The sequence below is a fragment of the Eptatretus burgeri genome, chromosome 14, assembly GCF_056783735.1.
Source record: "Eptatretus burgeri isolate ZD-2024b chromosome 14, Ebu_testis_v1, whole genome shotgun sequence".
NCBI classification, from domain to species: Eukaryota; Metazoa; Chordata; class Myxini; order Myxiniformes; family Myxinidae; genus Eptatretus; species Eptatretus burgeri.
Window position 1 is genome coordinate 33,328,702 of NC_140974.1, and position 21,989 is coordinate 33,350,690.

The 21,989-nt window shown below is 42.1% G+C and overlaps 1 protein-coding gene across 2 annotated transcripts; it reads right to left on the reverse strand.

Moving 5' to 3' along the window:
- Positions 1-746: 746 nt before the first annotated feature.
- IL1B (interleukin 1 beta) lies at positions 747-7,515 on the reverse strand. Of its 2 annotated transcripts, XM_085854302.1 has the most exons (7): positions 7,359-7,515; positions 7,035-7,141; positions 4,664-4,760; positions 3,862-4,177; positions 3,610-3,762; positions 2,320-2,456; positions 747-2,157 (listed from the first exon to the last, which is right to left on the reverse strand). In XM_085854302.1, the coding sequence occupies exons 1-7, from the start codon at positions 7,383-7,385 to the stop codon at positions 1,951-1,953; spliced, it is 1,044 nt and encodes a 347-aa protein (XP_085710428.1). In that variant the 5' UTR covers positions 7,386-7,515; the 3' UTR covers positions 747-1,950. The 2 variants fall into 2 exon arrangements, with proteins under 2 accessions (XP_085710428.1, XP_085710430.1); XM_085854304.1 differs by lacking the exons at positions 7,035-7,141; positions 7,359-7,515 and adding an exon at positions 6,671-6,948.
- Between the last annotated feature and the right edge of the window lie 14,474 nt (positions 7,516-21,989).

A 21,989-nucleotide genomic window follows, 5' to 3' on the forward strand; every position in this document is an offset into this window, starting at 1 on the left:
AAAATGAGGAGCATATGCAAGCCATCATTCGGTATCTGTGTGCCAAGTTTTAACAACATTGGTAAATACATGTCTGAGAAATGTTTGAGGACGTGTTGGACACCGAGGTTTTTTGTTTTGATTTTTTTTTAACAACTTTTTTTTTTTAATGGCTGCCAGTCGGTCACCTTGGATCTGATGTTGAAAAAAAATGACGTGCTGATGTAAGTTTGAACATCATCATTCATTATCTGTATGCCAAGTTTGAACAAAATCAGTAAATTCATGTCTTAGAAATGGTGGAGGATGTGTTTGACACCGGGGGTTTTTTTTAGTTTTCTTTTTTACAATTTCTTTGGTGGCATGGTGGAGTTGTTGGGATTTTCGAAAACTGCAAAAAAAAACATTGCCACATTAACTTCCTGTAACAACCATTATGCGCATGAGGGGACCAAATGTGGCAGAAAATGACGGGACCGATTTTCGGGAAAAATACACCAACATGTGCAATTGCGCCAAATCCAACACTTGTTCATGTTGCAAGTACAGTGAAATGCAGTGTTGTTGCAGATCCCGTGCCATACGCACTTCTTTCTTGGTAGTTCTTGGTCAAATGGTTTGCGCTTGTGTTAAAGGAAAGACAAACAGACAGGCTGACCAACTCTGTGTTTATATTATTCATCCCATCAGAGGTTTTCGTGCAAAATTTGGTAGCTCTTGGAATAAAATACAAAAGTGAACAAGAAATACAAAGGAGAAGAACACTGTCAATAATAAATATAATTATTTAATACAGTGTACAAAACAAAATGTGAAAGACATAAATACATGTCACAAAAATTATCACAAGTGTATATTTTATATTAAAATGCCCTTGTTGGGAAAGGTGAGGCAAGATGCACTCCCACCCCCCTACTGCTCATTGTGTACACACTCTCAAGCTCTCCCTCTCCCTCTGATCCATTTATTGAGTATACTGAGCAGTTTCCATTTCAAATTCCTGGCTACACCAACAGCCTGTTAATAGTTAATAAAATAAAGCAATTCATAATGTACCATAATGTAACACTAAACATTATTCATTGAACACGAGACTAAAAGAACTTTTAAAATGTGTTTATATTGGTTGGGCCTAAACTGACAATAACTTAAAATTGCATTGATCCTTCAACGTAGCTTAATTTAATGTTCACAAATGTATAAAATTACATTAAAAGCATTTTCTTAAAAATTAAAAATCTGAAAACCTTTTCAGATAATTTGATTGCACAAAATGTATAATGCATAAATTTTGGTCCTTTCCATTCAAACCAGTTTCCTCTTCGATGGGAGCGAACAATTAAGGCGATGGTTTTAACAAAATGAAGAAGGATGCTCATGATGATGTCTGGTAAGGAGAAAGATCCCTCATTTATACCTCTCCTCATATGGTAGTGTCCCTAAACTACTTTAAGATAAATGTTGTGAAGTGACATGCAAAGCGTTCAGGGTGAGGATGTTCTCGATTTTGTGTTTACGCTTCCCCACAAACAACATCTTCAATGTCGTTTTTCATCTCGGCAAATTTAATTGTGTCCTTTGACTTTTGTTGCCGTTACTCTCCTCAATACACCATCCCGTTGATCCTCTGAACAACCCCATTACACAGTTGTTGCAAATCATCTGATCTCACACTATTTCTACAACTATAATGATATGAAGCCATTGCTCGAGATGTGAAAATTTCAAAAACAACATTTTTCAATATAGAGTCATAATAAACACTGAATGATCTATTAAGTAACCGCGTTTTGTTTTGTTCATTGAAAGTCACTGTAATCCTAATAACGCATCAAACATAAATACATTCAACAATTTCCGGTCATTTTTCGGACGTGCAAGGGAAATTTTCCAGGTAACAACGTTTCACCATGACCGAGTCGATGAGTTTGCACAGAATATCTTCAAACTAGATCTCAAAGAATGAAAGCATCAGCGTAAATAAAAGTCGGTGTGATCTTTGTGGTCTTTGTCCATGAAAACACAAGAATTTATCGCGTTGCTCTCGATAAACCAATGTGGGAAGCAGGCAGATTCAAACCAAATGCTTCCATCCAGTTGTTCTTTGCGAAAGAACATAAAAGGATGGATTTCTTTGTCGTCATTGTTGATACTTTTAAAACAACTTGGATCACATGTCTGCAAAGTAACACAAAAGGACATTTCTGCAGTTTAATATGAGTATACAGTGGTGTCTTACTTATGAACTGGCATATATTTTATTTTTTAATTTTTTAATATTTGGTAATATTTTTTTAAAAAGTTCTTTATTCGTGACGTGTTGACCGAATCCAAACTTACCTCCACAGTCAGGCGGATATTTCCGGTATCATCTTCCTTACAGGCAAGGAAACAGTTGGAGTTGGTGAAACCGAGGATGACTGGGACACCTTTATTGCTTGGAAACAGAGGCTTAAACTCGTAGATCGTCATCAGGACTGTAAAAAAAAAAAAAACAATAGAAGGACCTTAACATGCTCCTCGAGGGAGAAACAATGATTCAATAACTACATAAACTAGTGTGTTGTCCATTCTATCGAAAGAAGGGCATTTAAATTGAACATGTGAACTTCCTGATCGATTTGTTGGTCATGCAGAAGCTGCTGCCAAGACAGCAACCACATTGTAGGACACCAAGCGGTGTAACTTGGTGTCAACGAACGTCCAGGATGACGAGTCCACTTGTTACCTGCGGTCAAGGCAGGAATTTATAATTTGTTCAGGGTGCAGGCGATAACTCGCCTACTCTTCGGGAAAGGCACCGTGAGATCTTTACCATCCACCAACTAATGATAGGAGATGATACATCCAGTTTGACGTCCATACGATGAAATGAACTCAAACAGATAAGAAAGAAACATCCTGGTGGTAACTTGTAGATCAACATGAATAGTGAGAATTTAACTCTTCAAAAAATGTCAGGAAGAAAAATTTAATCTTTCCAGTGAATACAATGACAAGTTAAGCATTTGTAAGTGGAAGTCCTCTTCAGGTGTGCCAACCACCTGAAGTACCAAGACGACAGTCAGATTAAAAATGGGCCAAGGATGCAGCATGTTTTGCACATTTGTCATATCATCTTATTGCCATACGATGTAAGTAAATCATAACAACTAATAACAATGGAGGAATAGTAGTGCAAAAGGGGCCTCCTGTCCATTTATTAAAAATACATTATTGTAAGGGAAGGATGTTGTCCGTACATTGACCAAAATGTTTGTACTCTGGACTAAGGTGATGCAAGATGCCCTCTCCATGTATGTATGTATGTATGTATGTATGTATGTATGTATGCCTTCCTGTTCATTTTGTTCAATATTCTGAACATTTTGCCATTTGCAATTTCCTGCTACACCGTCAGTCTGAAAGCCCTCTGATGAGAACGTTCAGGAGACTGAGCATGCAACCAGGACCTGAACAGGTTACACAAGGATGAGGGAGCAGCATTCCCCACCTTTGATGACAGTGGCATCCTGCCCCCTCATTACTCTATATTCAACTATTCATGCAGAAATTGCCAAATATCAGGGTTTATGCCATCGTAAAAGCATCCGATTGTACAGCAATGCCAATTAAACTAATATCACTTACATTTTTTTGGAATGGGGGAATGGAATGGCTCAGCACACACGCCAACTGGACTATTGCAGCGGGTAAGCGATGTGTCGTATTCTGAAACAACGTGCACCTCTGGAAGTTCTCGGAACAATCGGAACACCAACTCTTCCAGTTTGCCAGCACCCTCTACAATCCAAAGAAATGAGTGGACAAATCGCCTTAGGCCCCTAAGAACAGACTTTAATTGGCAGGCTTCATTGGAAGCACAAGTATCAAGCCACATACCTTCCACCCGAATGCCGCCAACGCTGCAGGAGACATTCAGTCGCTCGACATTTCCAGAACCACGGCTTGTGAGGATGCTGCATTGAGGATGAAGAAACACCAGCGTGAGTGTTTGCCCTCCATTCAAACTATTTTGTATCTCCTTTGCTTTTGGAACAGGTCTTTGGCCTGTTGTGGACATGTGCTTTTGGCCATTGTGCTGGATGTCATGTTTAAGCTCAGGGATGCTGTTAAAGAAGACTCTGTGGAGGCTCCTCAAGGAGGCAGTGGGATTCGCAGGATAGTTGGTAGAAGATTGGTCAGCACGTTTGACTTTCTGCGAAGGCAACGTAGAACAAAAATGTTTTCAGTTGTCACTTAGCTGTTTCGTCATCAAAAGAACATCTGGCTATCAAAAGTCATTTTGCAAAACTTAGATACCTTAAGTTTTATTCCATACAAAAGGTTAATTCATGGTCATCCTGAAACTACTCAATTTACGATTGGTAAATATTCCTTCAGTTATATACTCCTCACATCTTTTGTCGAGTAATTGATAAAAAATATTGACCTCTTATGGAAAATAATAATGAACCGCCGAGAAGATTCTGCCATAATAGTTGCAAAATACACAATACAATATACAAATACAGTAATAGAATACAATGCAACTTATGGTAATCAGGCCAAAGTGAAAGAAGAACAATAATAATAATAATAATAAAAATGACGTCGAGAAATAGCAAAAACAAAGGAAAGCAGCAAAATAAATAAAGAAAGTAAAATGAGGATGAAAACAAATCTTTTGTCTTCTCTTCCTTACCAGCTTCACATGTGCACACTTGTGCAGGACTAAGAGGTTTTCTGGAGTGACGAACTCAAGGCTGAAATCGTTCATCTCGAGCAGAACATCTCCCTTCCTGCAGGAGACACACTGTGTTTAGAATGACCATGACTACTGATCCAATTGTACTTTTTAGTTGTTTTTTCTAATTTTGAAATTAAATATTTTTACGTTATTATAAAATTAAAAATTTAATGAAATACTAGCAGGTACCTACGGAAATTGTACTTCATGTAAAATTTAACTTCAACAATATTATGCAAAGAATAATTACTTGATTTAATCACCCACTACACCCACACTCCAAGTCCTCAACCCCCCCTCCCCCCACAACCCCTCCAACTCCCATCTGCCAATACCAAGTTCTCAACCCCCCCTACCCCACAACCCTAACCCCACCCTTAAGTATTCAACCCTCTACTCCAAAAAAGCCTCAGCCCCCTCTCCCAACTCTGTCCCCTCTCTACCCCACCCCAATCGAACTCCAACTCTGTCCTCCTCTTCCTCTTTCTCCTGTTCTTCAAAGCAAGAGGGCTTTTTTCCATCATTACATATTATTTGTTTATTACCTCATTAAAATGGTGGAATAGTTACCTTCTTTGTGATGCAAATATATATAAAATGTGATGCAAATAAAAAGTTAAAATTAAATTATTACAAACAACATTTAATTCACAATCTCATGGGATTCCGTCATCTTGTGATATATCACAGACTGACAAGCGTATTATTTTGTGGATTAATTTCAAATCAATTTTATTAAAATTATTATATTTAATAATTGAAATTAAATTATATTTTACATTTTAAAACTGATTAAAAAAAGAGAAAAATTAAAAGATTTCATGAAGCATTTGGTTGTTATTTTAGAGGTGATGTTGAACAACCCCCATGTTGTGTAAAGGCAAACCACACATGACTGCTTTCCTGAAACATAACCGGAAGGACATTTGTAATAAGAGGAAACCATAGTACAGTACAGTATTAGGAAAAGGGAACGGACGAAGTCAATATTGAGTGTCCCAAGGTGGTTCCAGGAAGTGCTGCACATTGCACTTCGTTAATGATATTATTTAATAAATAGCAACTTTCATTTGAGAAAAACGGAAGCAGGAAAGAAAAAAAAATTCTCAAATAAACATTCTGAACAGTGTTGGGATGGAGATGTGAGGATCCATTTCTATATTTACAATGTGATAAACAAATATGGAGGATTTTTGATGCCCCTTCTTACCAAGCTATATACTCTGTACATGTCTCCTCCTCCCCCTCTCCCCTTTTCCTTCTTTACACACTTTGCCACATTCTGCTCAATTGCTCCCCCCCCTCTTTATCTCTGTCATCATGCTCCCTTATATTCTTTTTCTCTTTTCTCAATTTATTCTCCAATTTTAGACAAAAGATGGTGAGAGAAGAGGTGTAAGGGGGGTGGGAGTGGGGGTATTAATGAACAAACAGAAGGTGAGAATTTTTAAACAAGTATCTGCACTCCGACTCTAACGCTGCTGTGAAGTTAAAAAAAATAAATTCAAAGTCAACATCACTGAGATTAAAATAACATTAATTCTTCATGAAGAATCTTTCCCATCACAATAACGGCATCCGATACTATCACGCGGCCTCATCTCGAATGTGACGAGCGCACACCAAGTACCGAACACACCCTCAAAGCACTAACACCCCCTGCTCTCCTGTTGAGCACACACATTCCACGCCCATTGGTACACTTGTACAGGGGACTTTAAAAGGTGTTATACTAAGCCTCAAGAGTCCGGATTTAACGAATATTTGCAACACACTTGAGAATGAGATTCGTACGTTCGTAAATCCCACCTCACCCACCACCGCGTGCACCGTGCACCCAACACTCTGAACCCTTCCCACAGACCACCAACCCCCTCCATGCATACACAATAAATAGAGGGTCTCTACAACCAAATTAAAATGCGAAGCTAACGTGAGACTGTCGAGGCGTGGCTCACATACCTGTGAGTGAAATTCCACCTACATACACCTGAAATTCCACCTACATACACCTGAAATTCCACCTACAGGTACATTTCTCAAAAAGGCATCTACACCGCTGCAACCAACTCGCCTCTCTGGTCTCTGGACTTTCTGACTGAGCAATGAAGACCTCGAGAGTGAAAACCAGAATTGTGTTGAGCAACCATGGCCGCGTAACGTTTCACAACTCTTAACCTAGTTATCATGGGAGCATCTTTAACTCGAGGCTACAAATGGCAAGGAAGTTAAAGACAACCGTCGTATCATGGGATTGTAGATAAAAGACTCAGATGTTTTCTATCGAAGCACAAAAAGGACAGTGGAGACAATGATGGGGCCTAACCGCAATGATAGACTTGAATTGATGGTCGCCACATCCGACACGGTGTACGTGTGCAGACCTTCGTTGTCCCGCTGTACATCCAAACGAACCAGCACAGCAGAAGGGACCTTGCAAGGAACAGCATATAATATGTATGAGGACAATACAGTGAGGTGGGAGACATCATAAGGAAAAGGACCTTTTAAATCAAAAAGGCAAAACATGACCTTTAAATATCACGAAATCGTTTGAACTTTTGTAAGTTTCCGAAAATGCGTGCAGATGGGGATGTAGACAGGTGCATATCGAGGTAGGTGCGTGAGGCTTGCGGTCACGTGCAAATACCTCGTGGAATGTCTCGCCGCTTGCCATCACTCGAACACCTTTTTCGGCTTGGAAGAGCTTGAGATATTGGAAAAAGTTGAACACCTTCGTTTTCCTTTTGTCTCTTGATGATCCTCCAAGGTAAAGTTTGTGGTGTTCGGTGCATTTATAAGCATTATCTGAGAGTCATCTCCCTTTTGTAATTTGGTCCTCCCATACAATGCCCTCTACCCCACCCTTTTCACTCACACCCTTCTGTCATCTTCCTTCGAGCGAGAAACTGGATTTCCCCAAACAAGATCCGGCCACAAACACAGTGCCAACATTTCACTCAACGTGACGGGGTGTCACTTTCAGCAGTAACCACACACATACCACATCGCACCACATCCACATGGATATGATTAAATATTGGCAATTACTTTCTCATACTTGGTAAGTGAACCCGGATTTTACGGGTTTGAAAACCCGCAGAACCGTTTCAATGTGGTCAAAACCAGTGCTGGATGGAAAGTTCGATCAATTTCAAAAACGCAATGTTTCCCTTCCATTCCACTCGCAAGGATTGACGCACATAGTCCGATGGTGGATCGAGGACGGGTTCACCGGGTGCACATGAACCCCCCCCCTCCTCCGTCCCCTCTTACAATTATGTCACATGATGGTCGTGCGAGATATTACCGGACAATCGGCAATCGCACGTCTTTTTGCTTTGACTTGACAATTAATCCGAGCCGCCATACTTTTCGCCGCTGGTTCTGTATTCATCCCCGCGACTCAGTGTTTAGTTATACCTCCGAAGAGAAAGGCAACATTTTCGGGAACGTGTCCTACAGCAAAGCACACTACAATCCTGAACTATTTTCACTCGGTAATTCAAAGTTTCTGCGTCTACATCGTCCATTATTACAATCAATGACCTGATGATCCGCAATGGCGAGTTTAGGTTTCGTGCTCGGGGCCATTTCGCCACATTTTGTGCTTGTTCGCTCGATATTTTCATTGATTTCTATGTATTGGAAACATTTTGTGTGTTTACATTGTTGTTGTAAAGATCCGTTGCAAAGATTCCAAAATCTTCAGCTTTTCTTGAGAATCAGTCAATGACAGGCCTGAGGCCTTGTCGTCAAGTAGCTCGATATTCCTAAATTTTCCTGCTGGAGAAAGTAAATTTCTGGTCGGTCACTGCTAGTTCTGGATAGATTAACCGGTTTTCCCTCGATGATTACGTTGACTTGAATAAGGCTTGGTGATATATTTCAAAACATGAGAACATCTTAACTTTCAGTGAACCCCCCCCCCCCAATTTTTTTTTAAATACATCTGCCCCTCCACATTGATCGACATGTCGTCAATATGCAATGTATCATTCTAGTGTCTTGTCTAACGGCTGTGACGTCATGAGCTTTCCCTACCCGAAGGCCACATCGACGTCCTCCAGGATTCCGCATCCAGTATAACTTCACATCTGATCACGTGGACCATAATACAGTCACCACGAATCAGTCGATCTGTGCTTCTGTCTTCCACTTCTTGGTGATCAGTACTTGCAAGTATTTTAAATGGCAAGATTCGATTCGGTTCACAATGTTTTCATTCAAACAAGGTGTCCGCAGATTACCAAATTCAAACTGGAGAAAAAAAATGAAAGAGGATACATGATGTGCCATCTTATAACAAAGACCTACAGAGCTACAGGTTTGAGTACAGTGCAGTATCCAATCATATTCCATTGGCTGGAGGGCAGTATCCCATTTCATCAATGTTGATCACCGTTTGAATTTGGAATGGTAATTTGTGGAATGAGATGTCGTTTATGTTGTTGTTTCGTATGCAGCCTGTGCCTGCTGGTTGGCATCATTTTTCTGGAAGCACGGTTGTGCTCCTGATGCCAATGCCCCTGTTACCAGTAAGCTTGTTCCAATTCCAATGCCCCTTGCAAGACCACCTCGTCAATCAATGACTATCTCGGTATTGTGGTGTATTTTGTGTCACTGACAACCTCTCGAATAACGTTTTCACGACGTTTGTTAAAAATAAAGAAATAAAATAAAAACCCACCACCAACCAACCGATTCCCACCAACCCGTTTAGTTTTTTGTCACCTACAACTTGCCATATATGCTTTCCTCTTAGAATGTTCCTAGAATACTGGAGTTGCTTTTATATGTGCATTTGGTGCTTTTGTTTGTGTAACCTTCATTCTGTTCTGTACCCATAAATCATCTTACTTCAGTCCACCGCAAGATCCTTCATTGACTCGTGTTGAGGGGTGCCAGACCTACTGGCCACTTGGACAAAGCGTGGGTTTGCAGGTTGGTGAGATAGAATGAGCAGCGATGGGAATCGAACCCACACTAGCCAGTGTTGAAATAAAGGAGACTTCAACCACTCGACCAAACACCATGCTATTGTGTAACAGGCAGGGTGATTCATCAATGTGTGCGCCATCTCCCTGATGGACGTTAAACGAGACACGCCGTCTGCCAGCATTCTTTGGTGGGCGTTAAAGACCCCCACGGTGTCCTTTGCGAAGAGCGGGCGAGCTATCGACTGAACCCTGAACAAATTACAAATTCCTGCTCTAACCTACAGGAGGCAAGAAGACCATACGACCGAACAACCAACTCCTCAACTTGTTCAAAATGCACATTCACTTACATCCTCGACAGTTCTGATGTTTGTTGCTGTTTGCTTGTGCTTTCACAACAAGCCCTTCGTAATATTTATCAAAGTTGGTTTATCTCTTTTTCCAGTCAAAATATTCCATTTTTTTCAATCTAGGTTTGGGTTGTACAGGTGTTAACAGAAAAGTTTGAGCTGATGTTGAAAGGTTGTTTCACCTCCTTGCTCAACATCCTTCCCATCCCGATGAAATGATGCAAGGCTTAAGCAGAAATGTGGAGAAAGTTTATTTTGGCCACGGAACTGGTGTAATAGGATTAGTTTTATGTTGAAATTTTTGAATTTTTTTTTTTAAACAACCACGGGATAGCCTACGAGACAAAAAGCACACACAACCATCCCCCCAAGGGGATGTGCCCAACAAGCTTGTGATTAGCAATCTCACAGAAACCGCAGTTTATAATCACGTTTGTTCCTCTCGGGATTTGAACCCAAGTCGACCAAGGTGAGCACACATCTGCTGAGTCGGTCCCTCACGAGTACCTGAGAAATATTCAAACTAAAGGAGAACTTTACCATCAAGGGAAGAATACAAAGCACTCTTGAAATAAATGAGGAGTAATTATCATATCGAAGATTGTCAGATTATTATCTATAATAATAAATGTCAGTGTGTCAGTCTGTCAGTGTGTGTCTCCACCATGAAACTTTGCATGCATACTAAGGGAACTCCAAGGTAGTGCATGAATGAAAATTGGGTGTTTGGGTTAATTTAAACACCTCTTTTGAAGATAATTAACGGCCTTATTTAATTATCCTTTATCAAGGCGTCATCCTTGGTCAACCCATTGATCAACACTCTGTGCTCGCTGTGGTCTTAATTCGCCATTTTTTTTTTTTTTGGTTTGGCCTGCTCAAAAATGCCTTGACTTGGAACAGGCCACAGCAGTTGCTTAATGATAAAGCACTGAAATTTTTTTTTCCTACACCTCACTCGTATCATAGAATGCCTCATCTTCATACCTATGAATCTCTGGATACATTGCAATGCCTATAAATGCCCGGAGATGCTTATGTTCATGGCTTTTTTTCATTTCTGCACATGTGATAAGCTCGAGAATCTCTTAAATATAAGCAGAATTTCAAAATTTTAAATGTGGAATTGACCTTAACAGCAGTTCCAACTGCTAAAAAAAGTGTTCATTTGTCCAATTCGCACATTGTTTGACCCTCCGGGTGTCTCCGGTTGCATGGTGTGTAATATGATCGATCGGCGATGACTAATCGCTTGCCAAGCCTGCCAATCCTTATCAACCGTTTCGTTGGAGTGCTTAAACCACTTGGCGAGTGCTCTACAAGCTGCTTGGATGTATGTTTGCAAGCCATGGCAATACATGGCAAAAGTACCTGCACTGTCCCTCTAAACTGTCACTGCACAACACAATCAAAAATACACTGAACGACGTACAAAGTTCCGGCCCCAAATGCTTATGTTGCACACTGCGGTGTTGTGTGGTGCCAAGCCTGCCGTTCCTTATCAAGGGATGAATGGATGGAGAGAAGGGATGGATGGATGGAGGGATGGATGGACCAAACCGATGTTTTTTTTAGCCATGGTTAGACAGTACCAGCAGTGTAAATGACCTTTCTTATCACAGATGTTGGTCGGATTTTAAAAATAAAATTACAAATTGACATTCAAGACTATGTTAGGTGATAAAGTAAATGAAGTACATATACAGTGCCTTCAGAAAGTATTCACACCCTTCAACTTTTGTCACCTTTTGTTGTGTTCCAGTCTGAATTTAAAATGGATTAAAGTTTTTAAAAAAATTTTGTCACAGATCCACACATTATGATCCACACACACAGATCCACACACATAGCCCATTATGACAAAATGAAAACATATTTTTAGAATTTTTTATAAATTAATTAAAAATGAAAACCTGAAATGTGTTGCATCAAAAAGTATTCAACCCCTTTAATATGTTCCAAATCCAAATTACTATGTGCTTTACTATGTTCCAAAATTACACTCCAAATTGAGCTCAGGTGCATCCAATTTCCTTTGGTCATCCTTGAGATCTCTCCACAACTTAATTGGAGTCTACCTGTGGCCAATTCAATTGATTGGACATGATTTAGAAAGAAACACCTTTCCATGTAAGGTCCCACACTTGACGGTGCATGTCAGAGCAGAAACCTGACCATGAAGTCCAAAGAACTGTCCGGAGAATTCTGAGATACAATTGTGAGGAGGCATAGATCTGGGGAAGGGTATAAAACAATTTCTGGAGTGTTGAAATTCAAAAGATCACAGTGAGCTTCATCATTTGGAAATAGAAAGAATATGGAACAACCCAAACTCTTCCAAGAGTTGGCTGTCTGATCGAATTGAGCAACTGGGCAAGAAAGACTTTGGTCAGGGAGGTGACCAAGAACCCAATCACCACTCTGAAAGAACTACAGAGTTCCTTGGCTGAAAAGGGAGCACCTGCCAGAAGGACAACAATCTCTGCAGCACTTCACAAATCTAGGTTTTAGGGGAGAGTGGCCAGACAGAAGCTACTATTGAGAAAAAGGCATATGACAACATGCCTGGAGTTTGCAAAAAGGAATGTGAAAGACTCTTAGAGCATGACACAAAATATTCTGTGGTCTGATGAGACGAAAATTGAACTCTTTGGCCTGAATGCAGAGTGCTATTTCTGGTGGAAACTGAGCACAGCTCATCACCCATCTAACAGCATCCCGACCATGAAGCATGGTGGTGGCAGCATCATGCTTTGGGGATGTTTTTCAGTGGCAGGGACTGGGAGAGTTGTAGGGACAGAGGGAACAATGAATGGAGCCAAATGCAGGTAAATCCTTGAGGAAAACCTGCTTCAGAGTGCAAAAGACCTTCGACTGCGGCGAAGATTTATGTTCCAACAGGACAATGACCCCATGTACACAGCCAAAACAACACCGGAATGGCTTCAGAACAAGAACGTGAAAGTCCTTGAGTGGCCCAGCCAAAGCCCAGACTTGAATCCCATTGAGAATCTGTGGAAAGATTTGAAGATTGTTGTTCACTGACACTTCCCTATCCAACTTGACAGAGCTTGAACAAATCTGCAAGGAAGAATGGGACAAAATCCCCAAATTCAGATGTGCAAAGCTGATACAGACATACCTAAGAATAATCGAAGCTGTAATCACTGCCAAAGGCACTTCTACAAAGTATTGACTCAGGGGGTTGAATACTTATTGATGAAAGACATTTCAGCTTTTCATTTGTAATTTGTTTAAGCTTCTAAAAACATGTTTTTACTTTGTCATGATGGGGTATTTTCTGTAAATCGGTGACAATTTTTTTTAAATTTAATCAATTCTAAATTCAGTCTGTAAAACAACAAAATGTGACAAAAGTCATGGGTTGTGAATACTTCCTGAAGGCACTGTGTATAAACGTGTGCTCTGTTGTCTTCGGTAAATCTGACAAAAGCGGTCATGCTGGTCACCTCAGAGTGGTCATGCTGACCACCACCCGGAGACGCTGGGAAACGCACCCCTTGGTGGAGTACTTTACACTTTTGAGGTTATTAGGGGAGAATTGTTTCCAAAACCCAAGTTCCTTCCAGATGTTGTCGGGAATGTAATGGCAGACGAAGGAACAGCTGGTGGGAACTCGTTCATTCATTCATTCCTTCCACCTCATGTTCACTCTGTGAGATTGGAGTATCGTGCATTCACGAACAAACAACTTGCTGTGAATCCACTTTTCATACCATCCACCATCCCTTCCCTTCCTCCATCCATTGATGAAGCACAATATTGGGCCCAAGACACTGCCTTGGGAAACAGCCTCCACTGGGGGAGTGGAGAAGAGGGTTATATTGATGGCAACATGTTGCTTGCATGACAGGCGGAAGTCATAAATGAAGGAATGGAGGCGGCCTTGAATGCCACAGGCAGAGAGCTGGGCAAGCAAAGCAGGATTCCAGACTGTATCGAATGCCAGTTATATGGCCAGGGAGATTGTGTAATCTGTGACCCAATCTATACTCTTGCTGCATCTCAGGGATGATAAAAGAGTCAAAACTGAGATGACGTCAACAGCTCAACATTATGAATATTGAGAAGGTCCATGAATATATTTCAAGCCCAGAAGTGCTAGTGATATATATATATATATATATATATATATATATATATATATATATATATATATATATATATATATATATATATATATATATATATATATTTTTTTTTTACTCTTACTTTTGAACTATGTAGTCCAGGTTCGAGTCCTGTCTCCATTATAAACTGTCAGATTTGGACTTTGCAGACAGAAAATTGCATCGTCCCTCAGAGAGACATGAAACTGTGTGTCCAAACTGCTATTATTTGATTGCAGTCATTAAAGATCCTACCATGTCTTTGGTGAAGAGTCAGCAACTTATTGCAGGCACACTCAATAAATCAAAATTTCCTCCCAAAATCAGCAACAATCAAATGTCAGGACTGGCCAACCGGTTGATGAAAAACTTGGCCAAAAAACACTCTGCGACCTGTCCCCGTAGGAGGATTTCCCATTTCATCCCTTCAAGTGGAACAGCTCATTGGAACCAACATCATCACATTCATAGAGTAAAGAAAGACGAGGCAGATGCAGTCAAGTTCCAATCTTCAATTCCAAGGTTGAAGAGTCATTCTGTGCTAAAGACGTGAGAATATTTGCAGATTGAACTGACATCAAGTTCAACTTATGGAAAAAAGTTCATTGGTTTTTCATTTCAACCGTTATCCAAGAGCATGCATCATTCTGTGAAGCAAAGTTGAGATAAAAGCTGAAAAATTCCATCAAAGCAAATGAAGAAATACTCCCCTTCTGGGCTTCGTGATACGATTCGTACATTCTTCCTTCCTTCTGTACGTTCTTTCTCACTTTGAATCACATCACAAAATCCTCCCTTCTGGACTTGGTAGTGCCAAACTTCCCAGTAAATGCCTCCTGCTCTTCCTTTGCTCCAATTTGGTTTCTCTGATGATATGCTTCTGAGAATCAACATCTCTCTGGCAATTCTCAGAGAGCTGCTTCAGCACCGGCGAGTCTGACAGTTCACTCATGCGGATTGGCAGGGCCTGCAAGCAGCCTCTCCCTTCAGGACTGGTATCCCATATACAGTGGCTTCAGAAAGAATTCACACCCCTTGACCTTTGTTACAATTTGTTGTGTTACAGCCTGAATTTAATATGGATTAAATTTAATTTTTTTTTGTCACAAATCCACACAAAATACCCCATAATGACGAAGTGCAAAACATATTTTTAGAAATTTTTGCAAATCAATTAAAAAAATGAAAAGCTCAAATGTCTTTCATCAATAAGTATTCAACCCCCTGAGTCAATACTTTGTCGAAGCACCTTTGGCAATGATTACAGCTTCGAGTCTTCTTGGGTATGTCTGTATCAGATTTACACATCTGGATTTGTGGATTTTCTCCCATTCATCTTGCAGGTTTGCTCAAGCTCTGTCAAGTTGGATAGGGAGTATCAGTGAACAGCAATCTTCAAGGCTTTCCACAGATTCTCAATGGGATTCAAGTCTGGGATTTGTCTGGGCCACTCAAGGACTTTCATGTTCTTGTTCTGAAGCAATTGGCTGTATGCTTGGGGTCATTGCCCTGTTGGAACATAAATCTTCGCTGCAGTTTCTGGTCTTTTGCACTCTCAGCAGGTTCTCCTCAAGGATTTGCCTGTATTTGGCTCCATTCATTGTTCCCTCTATTCTAACACGTCTCCCAATCCCTGCCGCTGAAAAGCATCCCCATACCATGATGCTGCCACCACCATGCTTCATGGTAGGGATGGTGTTAGATGGGTGATGAGCTGTGCTCAGATTCTGGCAGAAGTAGCGCTTGCATTCAGGTCAAAGAGTTCAATTTTCGTCTCATCAGACCACAGAATATTTTGCCTCATGTTCTCAAAGTCTTTCATGTGCCTTTTTACAAACTCCAGGCATGCTGTCATGTGCCTTTTTCTCAGGAGTGGCTTCTGTCTGGCCACTCTCCAATGAAGCCTAGATTTATGAAGTGCTGCAGAGATAGTTGTCCTTCTGTCTCCTCGGTTCAGCTTCATCAAGCACAGTATCTTTTAAGAAGCAATCTGGTCATTTAAGGAGCAATAAAAACCCTCTGGTCCATGGTACATCTTCTACAAGAGTAGACCATTGAGTGGTATGATGCCAATTAAATCTTGACTCTAAAATTAAGTCAGTCCTGAGAAAAAGGCACATGAGGAGGGTTCTTGAGCCAGAATTAATAAGATGTTCACATGAGGCTCCATTTATATTGTCTATGTTCATGGATGAGCTTATACATAAATCACATGCATGAGGATACAAGGAGACATCGAGGTGTACGTTTACGTAAATTACAATGGCATTTGTAGACAATTAGTGGGCCCGTTGATCTTGTGGACCAAATTTTCATTGGTCTTCACAGCCTTGTTGCATACTCGCCTGCTGCACTGGCTTGAGCATTAGCTTGCCTTTCACCAAGCCCAGATGTGGCTGGAGACATCACGGGGATTATTTGTTCATTATTATTGCCATATGATACTACTGCTATTGCTAGCTCACCTGGACTTTAGTCAGGTGAGCTTATGTGATCAAGCAGTGTTCACCGGTGAGTGAGTGAGTCAGTCGGTCTGTAAACACTTCGGTTATTATCGCTTGAACCAAAGACACGATTTTGATGAAACTTGACCACAAGCTTCATACCTGATGACTCAGGAAGGTATAATGACCACATAAAAATCTGCGCTCATTACGGGGGTCTATGGATAGGGGTGTGGGGTTGTGGGGGGGGGTGTTGAATCCTCCCCCAAATAAGTGTTTGTTCTCTTCTCCAAAACTACACACAAGATTTTGATGACACTTCACCATAACCTTCATCACTGTGTGTATATGTATATATATATATATATATATATATATATATATATATATATATATATATATATATATATATATATATATATATATAGTTGCGGTTCTGGGAACTACATCCCTTTAAAGCAATAGCAAGCATGATACAGCGGTCCTGAGACAGTTAGTCCATTAATGTACGTCCAGGTAGTCCCTTCCTTCTTGCCAAATGGGACAAACGGGACAGTGAGTTGTGTAAATCTCATAGTTAGATCTGATTAAATCTCTGCACTCATTCCTATTCTTTTTTTTCTACTCTTCCACTCTTATTCCTGAGGTAAATCCCAGCCACGTGCACTCTTCCCTGTGAGATGGGTCCTCAGCGAAGGCCAAGCAGGCATTACGCCGGACACCCCTCTACAGAAATCACAGCCTACGAAATGCACGTGCAGCGGTAATTTCCACCCACTGGACAGAAAGCACACCCAACACAATGCCCACGCTGCATGGAACACATCACGAGAGGGAAGAAACGGCACCCAAAATTCTGGCAACTTGCAAAGCGCACGTGGCCGCGCCCTTTCCAACCCATTTCTCCATTGAATAATTATATCGATCTTCTTCTTCAACTCAACCCCACATACAATAATTATATCCAATCCTTTCCCTCCATTCGCTGATACAGATCAGGGCTGGCACCGTGCATACCACCGCATCCGATAACCGCGAACATGAGCTCAATGGTGGGCGGACCCGCGCGCTGACCACGTGTACAATGGCAGACTCGCGCGCAGCCCGTGATACTTTATCATCATACAGAACGGGGCACAAATAACCCACATCCTTGGTCGAGTCTGCGCATCGGATTACAATAACATCTTACCATCGGTCTTCGCTCACCACGACGGCATCAAATGTCTCTCACAGGCGGCAGACATCTTCCCGTGCCTCCACCTCGATGCAGCTGCTACCAGGAAGAGGCAGGCTGTGTGCCCAGATCGCTCGGGCCATGTGGCACACCATGGAGCAGGCACATTGACCAGCACCAACCGCAGGTCGCCGGGGCACAGCACGGGGTTCGGTACAAGGCGATTCATGTCACGGTGTTCGGAGCGAGACGATTCCGCAACTTCAAACCATCTGCCCAGAAGTGAGGTGGAGCCACTTCGAGTCATGGCGGTCAGCCCGTGTGCTGGCCGGGGACCAACCAGAGCACCCGATTCGGGTGACGGCACCGCTTCAGGTTGTCACCCCCGCCCCGCACCACCGGATCTATAAAAGGACAGATCACGGGGTGGTGAGGGAGTAGTAGTTGTCATTCATGACTCATTCAAGTGTCGTTCGTGCGTCGTCGTTCGTGTTCCCAGCTCATTTTCGTCTTTTCTTTCATTGATCCAGCATGGTCCGTATCCGAACATAGCCGGGACTTTATTCCCAATGATCGGTTCCTTTTAGCCGGTACGTCCTTGGCAGTGTCGCTCGGCTGCATCTGATCCGGTAAAGTGATCCGGTTCGGACAAGATGTACCGAGGGCATGTCCCCCGGTAATTAGATAACTATATTATTTTTCGGGAACCAGATTAACTAGAGTTCTAGACTGAGGACCCGAAGTCACGAGGCTGAGTTATTGGCATTCATGGTTGGTTAGAGACCCACCACGTCACGGAATTATTCCTTGTGCGACGGCCTGCAATTCCGAGGAGTCTGGTGGGAACTCGAGATAGCTTCATCCCCGGTGGTCTTCTCACCCGACCCCTGCCCCGCAACAATATGTATATATATATATATGTATATATATATATATATATATATATATATATATATACATATATAAATATTGTTGCGAATTCGCGCCCGCCGGCGTGCGAACGGCCACGTGACTCGAATCGCGGCACGTCACCCACCGGACGGACAATTCTGTCGTGACCCTCTCGGACTAACGCCGGGAGCTAGTCACGGGTGGGCCTTTCGGCCTCACCACGATCGTGCCAATTGGCCACCCGCTTGGGATAGGGTTGTTCTCCAAACTCGACCTACCTAAGTACCCACGCAGAGGGTAGACCGGGCAATCGCACCTCGCCGCAGGTCGACCCCAGACACGGGCCACTTAAGCGACCCATTCCGTACTATCGGGATAACCGAGCGGTGTTATCGTCGGCCTCGACGGTTCCGATTAATTATCGGGCGTATTAAGCCCACGACCAACCCTTTACGTGAAGCAAGATGGAGATTCAATTAAAGAAAAGACGAAGCGAAACGGGAAAACAGTTCAACATGATGCACATTTATTCCACGGCACACGGAGAGCACACATATACAATTACAACAATTATGCACAAAAAGCAAATGTAACAAAAGAAACAATGACGCAGAGATACTACCGAATAAGACCGACACACGGCAACACTTGACAGTTTTACTTCACCAGACTGGCGCCACACACACACGTTTACACAGAAACCAAAGAAAAGGGCCACCCTCAAAGACAAGGGGGCAGACGGGGCCTGTGGGCCAATATTTGCGCGGGACCTGAAAGAGCGGTTAGGTCCGCGAGACCGGGTGGGTCCTACCCGCGTCTTTGTGATGAGCGGAAAATGTGGTAGCGCGGCGGTGCTCCGACTTCGTGCTCCTTCGCCGATTTTGTTGGCACTGCTTGGAGTGGGGTGGGAACGGGGCACTATCGCACTATCTTTTCTTTTCGCACTATCTCAGCACGGGAGATAAAGGGGGGGGGGGGAATTGTTGATGCTCTGGGGAAAGAGTATAGCTGGCTTGCTTGGGTCCCGTGACGAGCGTTTCCACCGCAACCTCGTCGCTGAGGCGCGCCGGAAGACCGCCGTCTTCCTTGCCTCGAACCCGAACTCCTCGGTCTCTTCCCCCAATTCTCCTCAGCCGACTGCCGAAAACCACCAGGACGACCTCTCCTCCCGACTCCACTCCGCGCTCCAAACTGACTCTGCCCAAAACTCTCTCCGCTCTTCTGCCACTCTCCGCTCTTCCAAGGCCGACTCTCCGCTCTTCCAAGGCCGACTCTTCGCTCTTCCAAGGCCGACTCCGCTGAGATTCGCCTTGCGCTCAGCACTTTATAGCCGGCAGGAGAACCCATATGCAAATTTCTGGATCAGAACAAGCTCGGGGGTGGAGCCACGCTCGGCCATTGGACGGAGAAAAAGGGGCGTGAATCTCCCCTGATACTAGAATTTGCATATCTCGATTCCACACAGACGCGCCTGGAGGCGGGGCCAAACCGCCCCGCGCTTGCTGATTGGACGGATCAGAAGTGGGCGTGTCGCATTCCTGATCCGAATTCTCCTCGGAAAGGCCGCATTTTGCACTCGCGGCTCGGCGCGCGTCCCGTACGAGCCCAGGACAGTCTGACGCTCGGTGCTCACAGGTGGTGCGGGAATGGCCGCAGAAGGAGAGAGGTGAAGGTGGTGGAGGGTTTATGGTGGTGGTTTATGGCCATGGTGCCGTTTGGAATGGCGGTGATGCGATGTTTGCGGGAGCGAATTGTGAAGGTAAAGATCGTGGCTGTTGGCATTGTTGTTGTTGTGAAGCGGCGTTGTGGTTGGTGGTTGTTTTGTGATGGCGGTTGAGACGTGGTTGGTTCAAAATAAAGATAGAACAGAAAAACGGCTATCTCAAAGGGTCGCAGCCCGAATGAATCACATTTATTCCCTCTAAACAACGGGTTTGGGGCTAGCTACACATGTACTTACAGAGATATCTCACCTACGGGACCTGAATGGTGGTTTGCGAATTTCCACAACCGCAACAATATATATATATATATATATATATATATATATATATATATATATATATATATATATATATATATATATATATATATATATATATATATATATATATATATATATATATATATATATATATATATATATATACAAAATGACTCCCAGCTTGCTGGGATGACTGAGTCATTCAAGTATCCTGTGTCAGAGTGGCGACCTGTCCAGGATTGTGCCCAATAGCCAAGAAGACTGCTTCGGCAGCACCAACGCTCTGCACAGAGTATGATCCCAATGGACTGTATGTGTATATGTATATATATATATATATATATATATATATATATATATATATATATATATATATATATATATATATATATATATATATATATATATATATATATATTAATACTTTGGTTTTTATTACAATAAATGTTTTGTGCATGCATAGTTTACATTTCTACCTCTTGTGTGTTCATTATATTCATCTATCGGGTTCTGCAGAGGGGGTAACGGGACTTTGTAAACACCCTGCAGATTATATTGGGTAAGAGGCATTGTAAAAGTGTTACCTTAGAAATGGAATTTGATGTTATTCATCAAATGGATGCTCGAGGATGTTCCGATGTTTCTGGGTGAAGTTTGACCCCGATCTATAAATATGGTGCCGCTCAGGAAGAAGAAGAAGTTGAAGATGTATTGCTAACTTTGGCGACTTCCAGAAGAGGTTTATTTGTATTTAAATGTCTGGTAATTATTTTGTATTTACTTATACGTATGTGTACTTGAATATAACTCATTAATCAAAAAGGCTTCGGCACTTTCGAACGATAATAATAAAAAATACAAATAAAATATAAAATCGAACTATATATATTTTTACTTTTGAATTTTTTTTTTGCCTCAAACTTTCTTCTGAAAGTTTTATGAAAGTTGGACAAAGATTTGTTTAGCCATCTCTGAGAAAAATGGCTACACACACACACACACACACACACACACACACACACACACACACACACACACACACACACACACACACACACACACACACACACACACACACACACACACACACACACACACACACACACACACACACACACACACACACACACACACACACACGGCTCTCATAGTATAGCTCGGTCGGCCTATACATCAACAGAGTTATGCAATTTGAACCTGGTACACCTGCATGAGCCACGTGTTCAGGTGGGACACACCACCCAAATCAACCCTTTGCACTTTTTCTTCGCTTATCGACTCTTCTGACTCCTGTTTCTTTAAATCATTAACTCTACTCAAACGAGGAAGCAGAGCAGAAGAGGGCAAACATCTTGCACCTGTTTG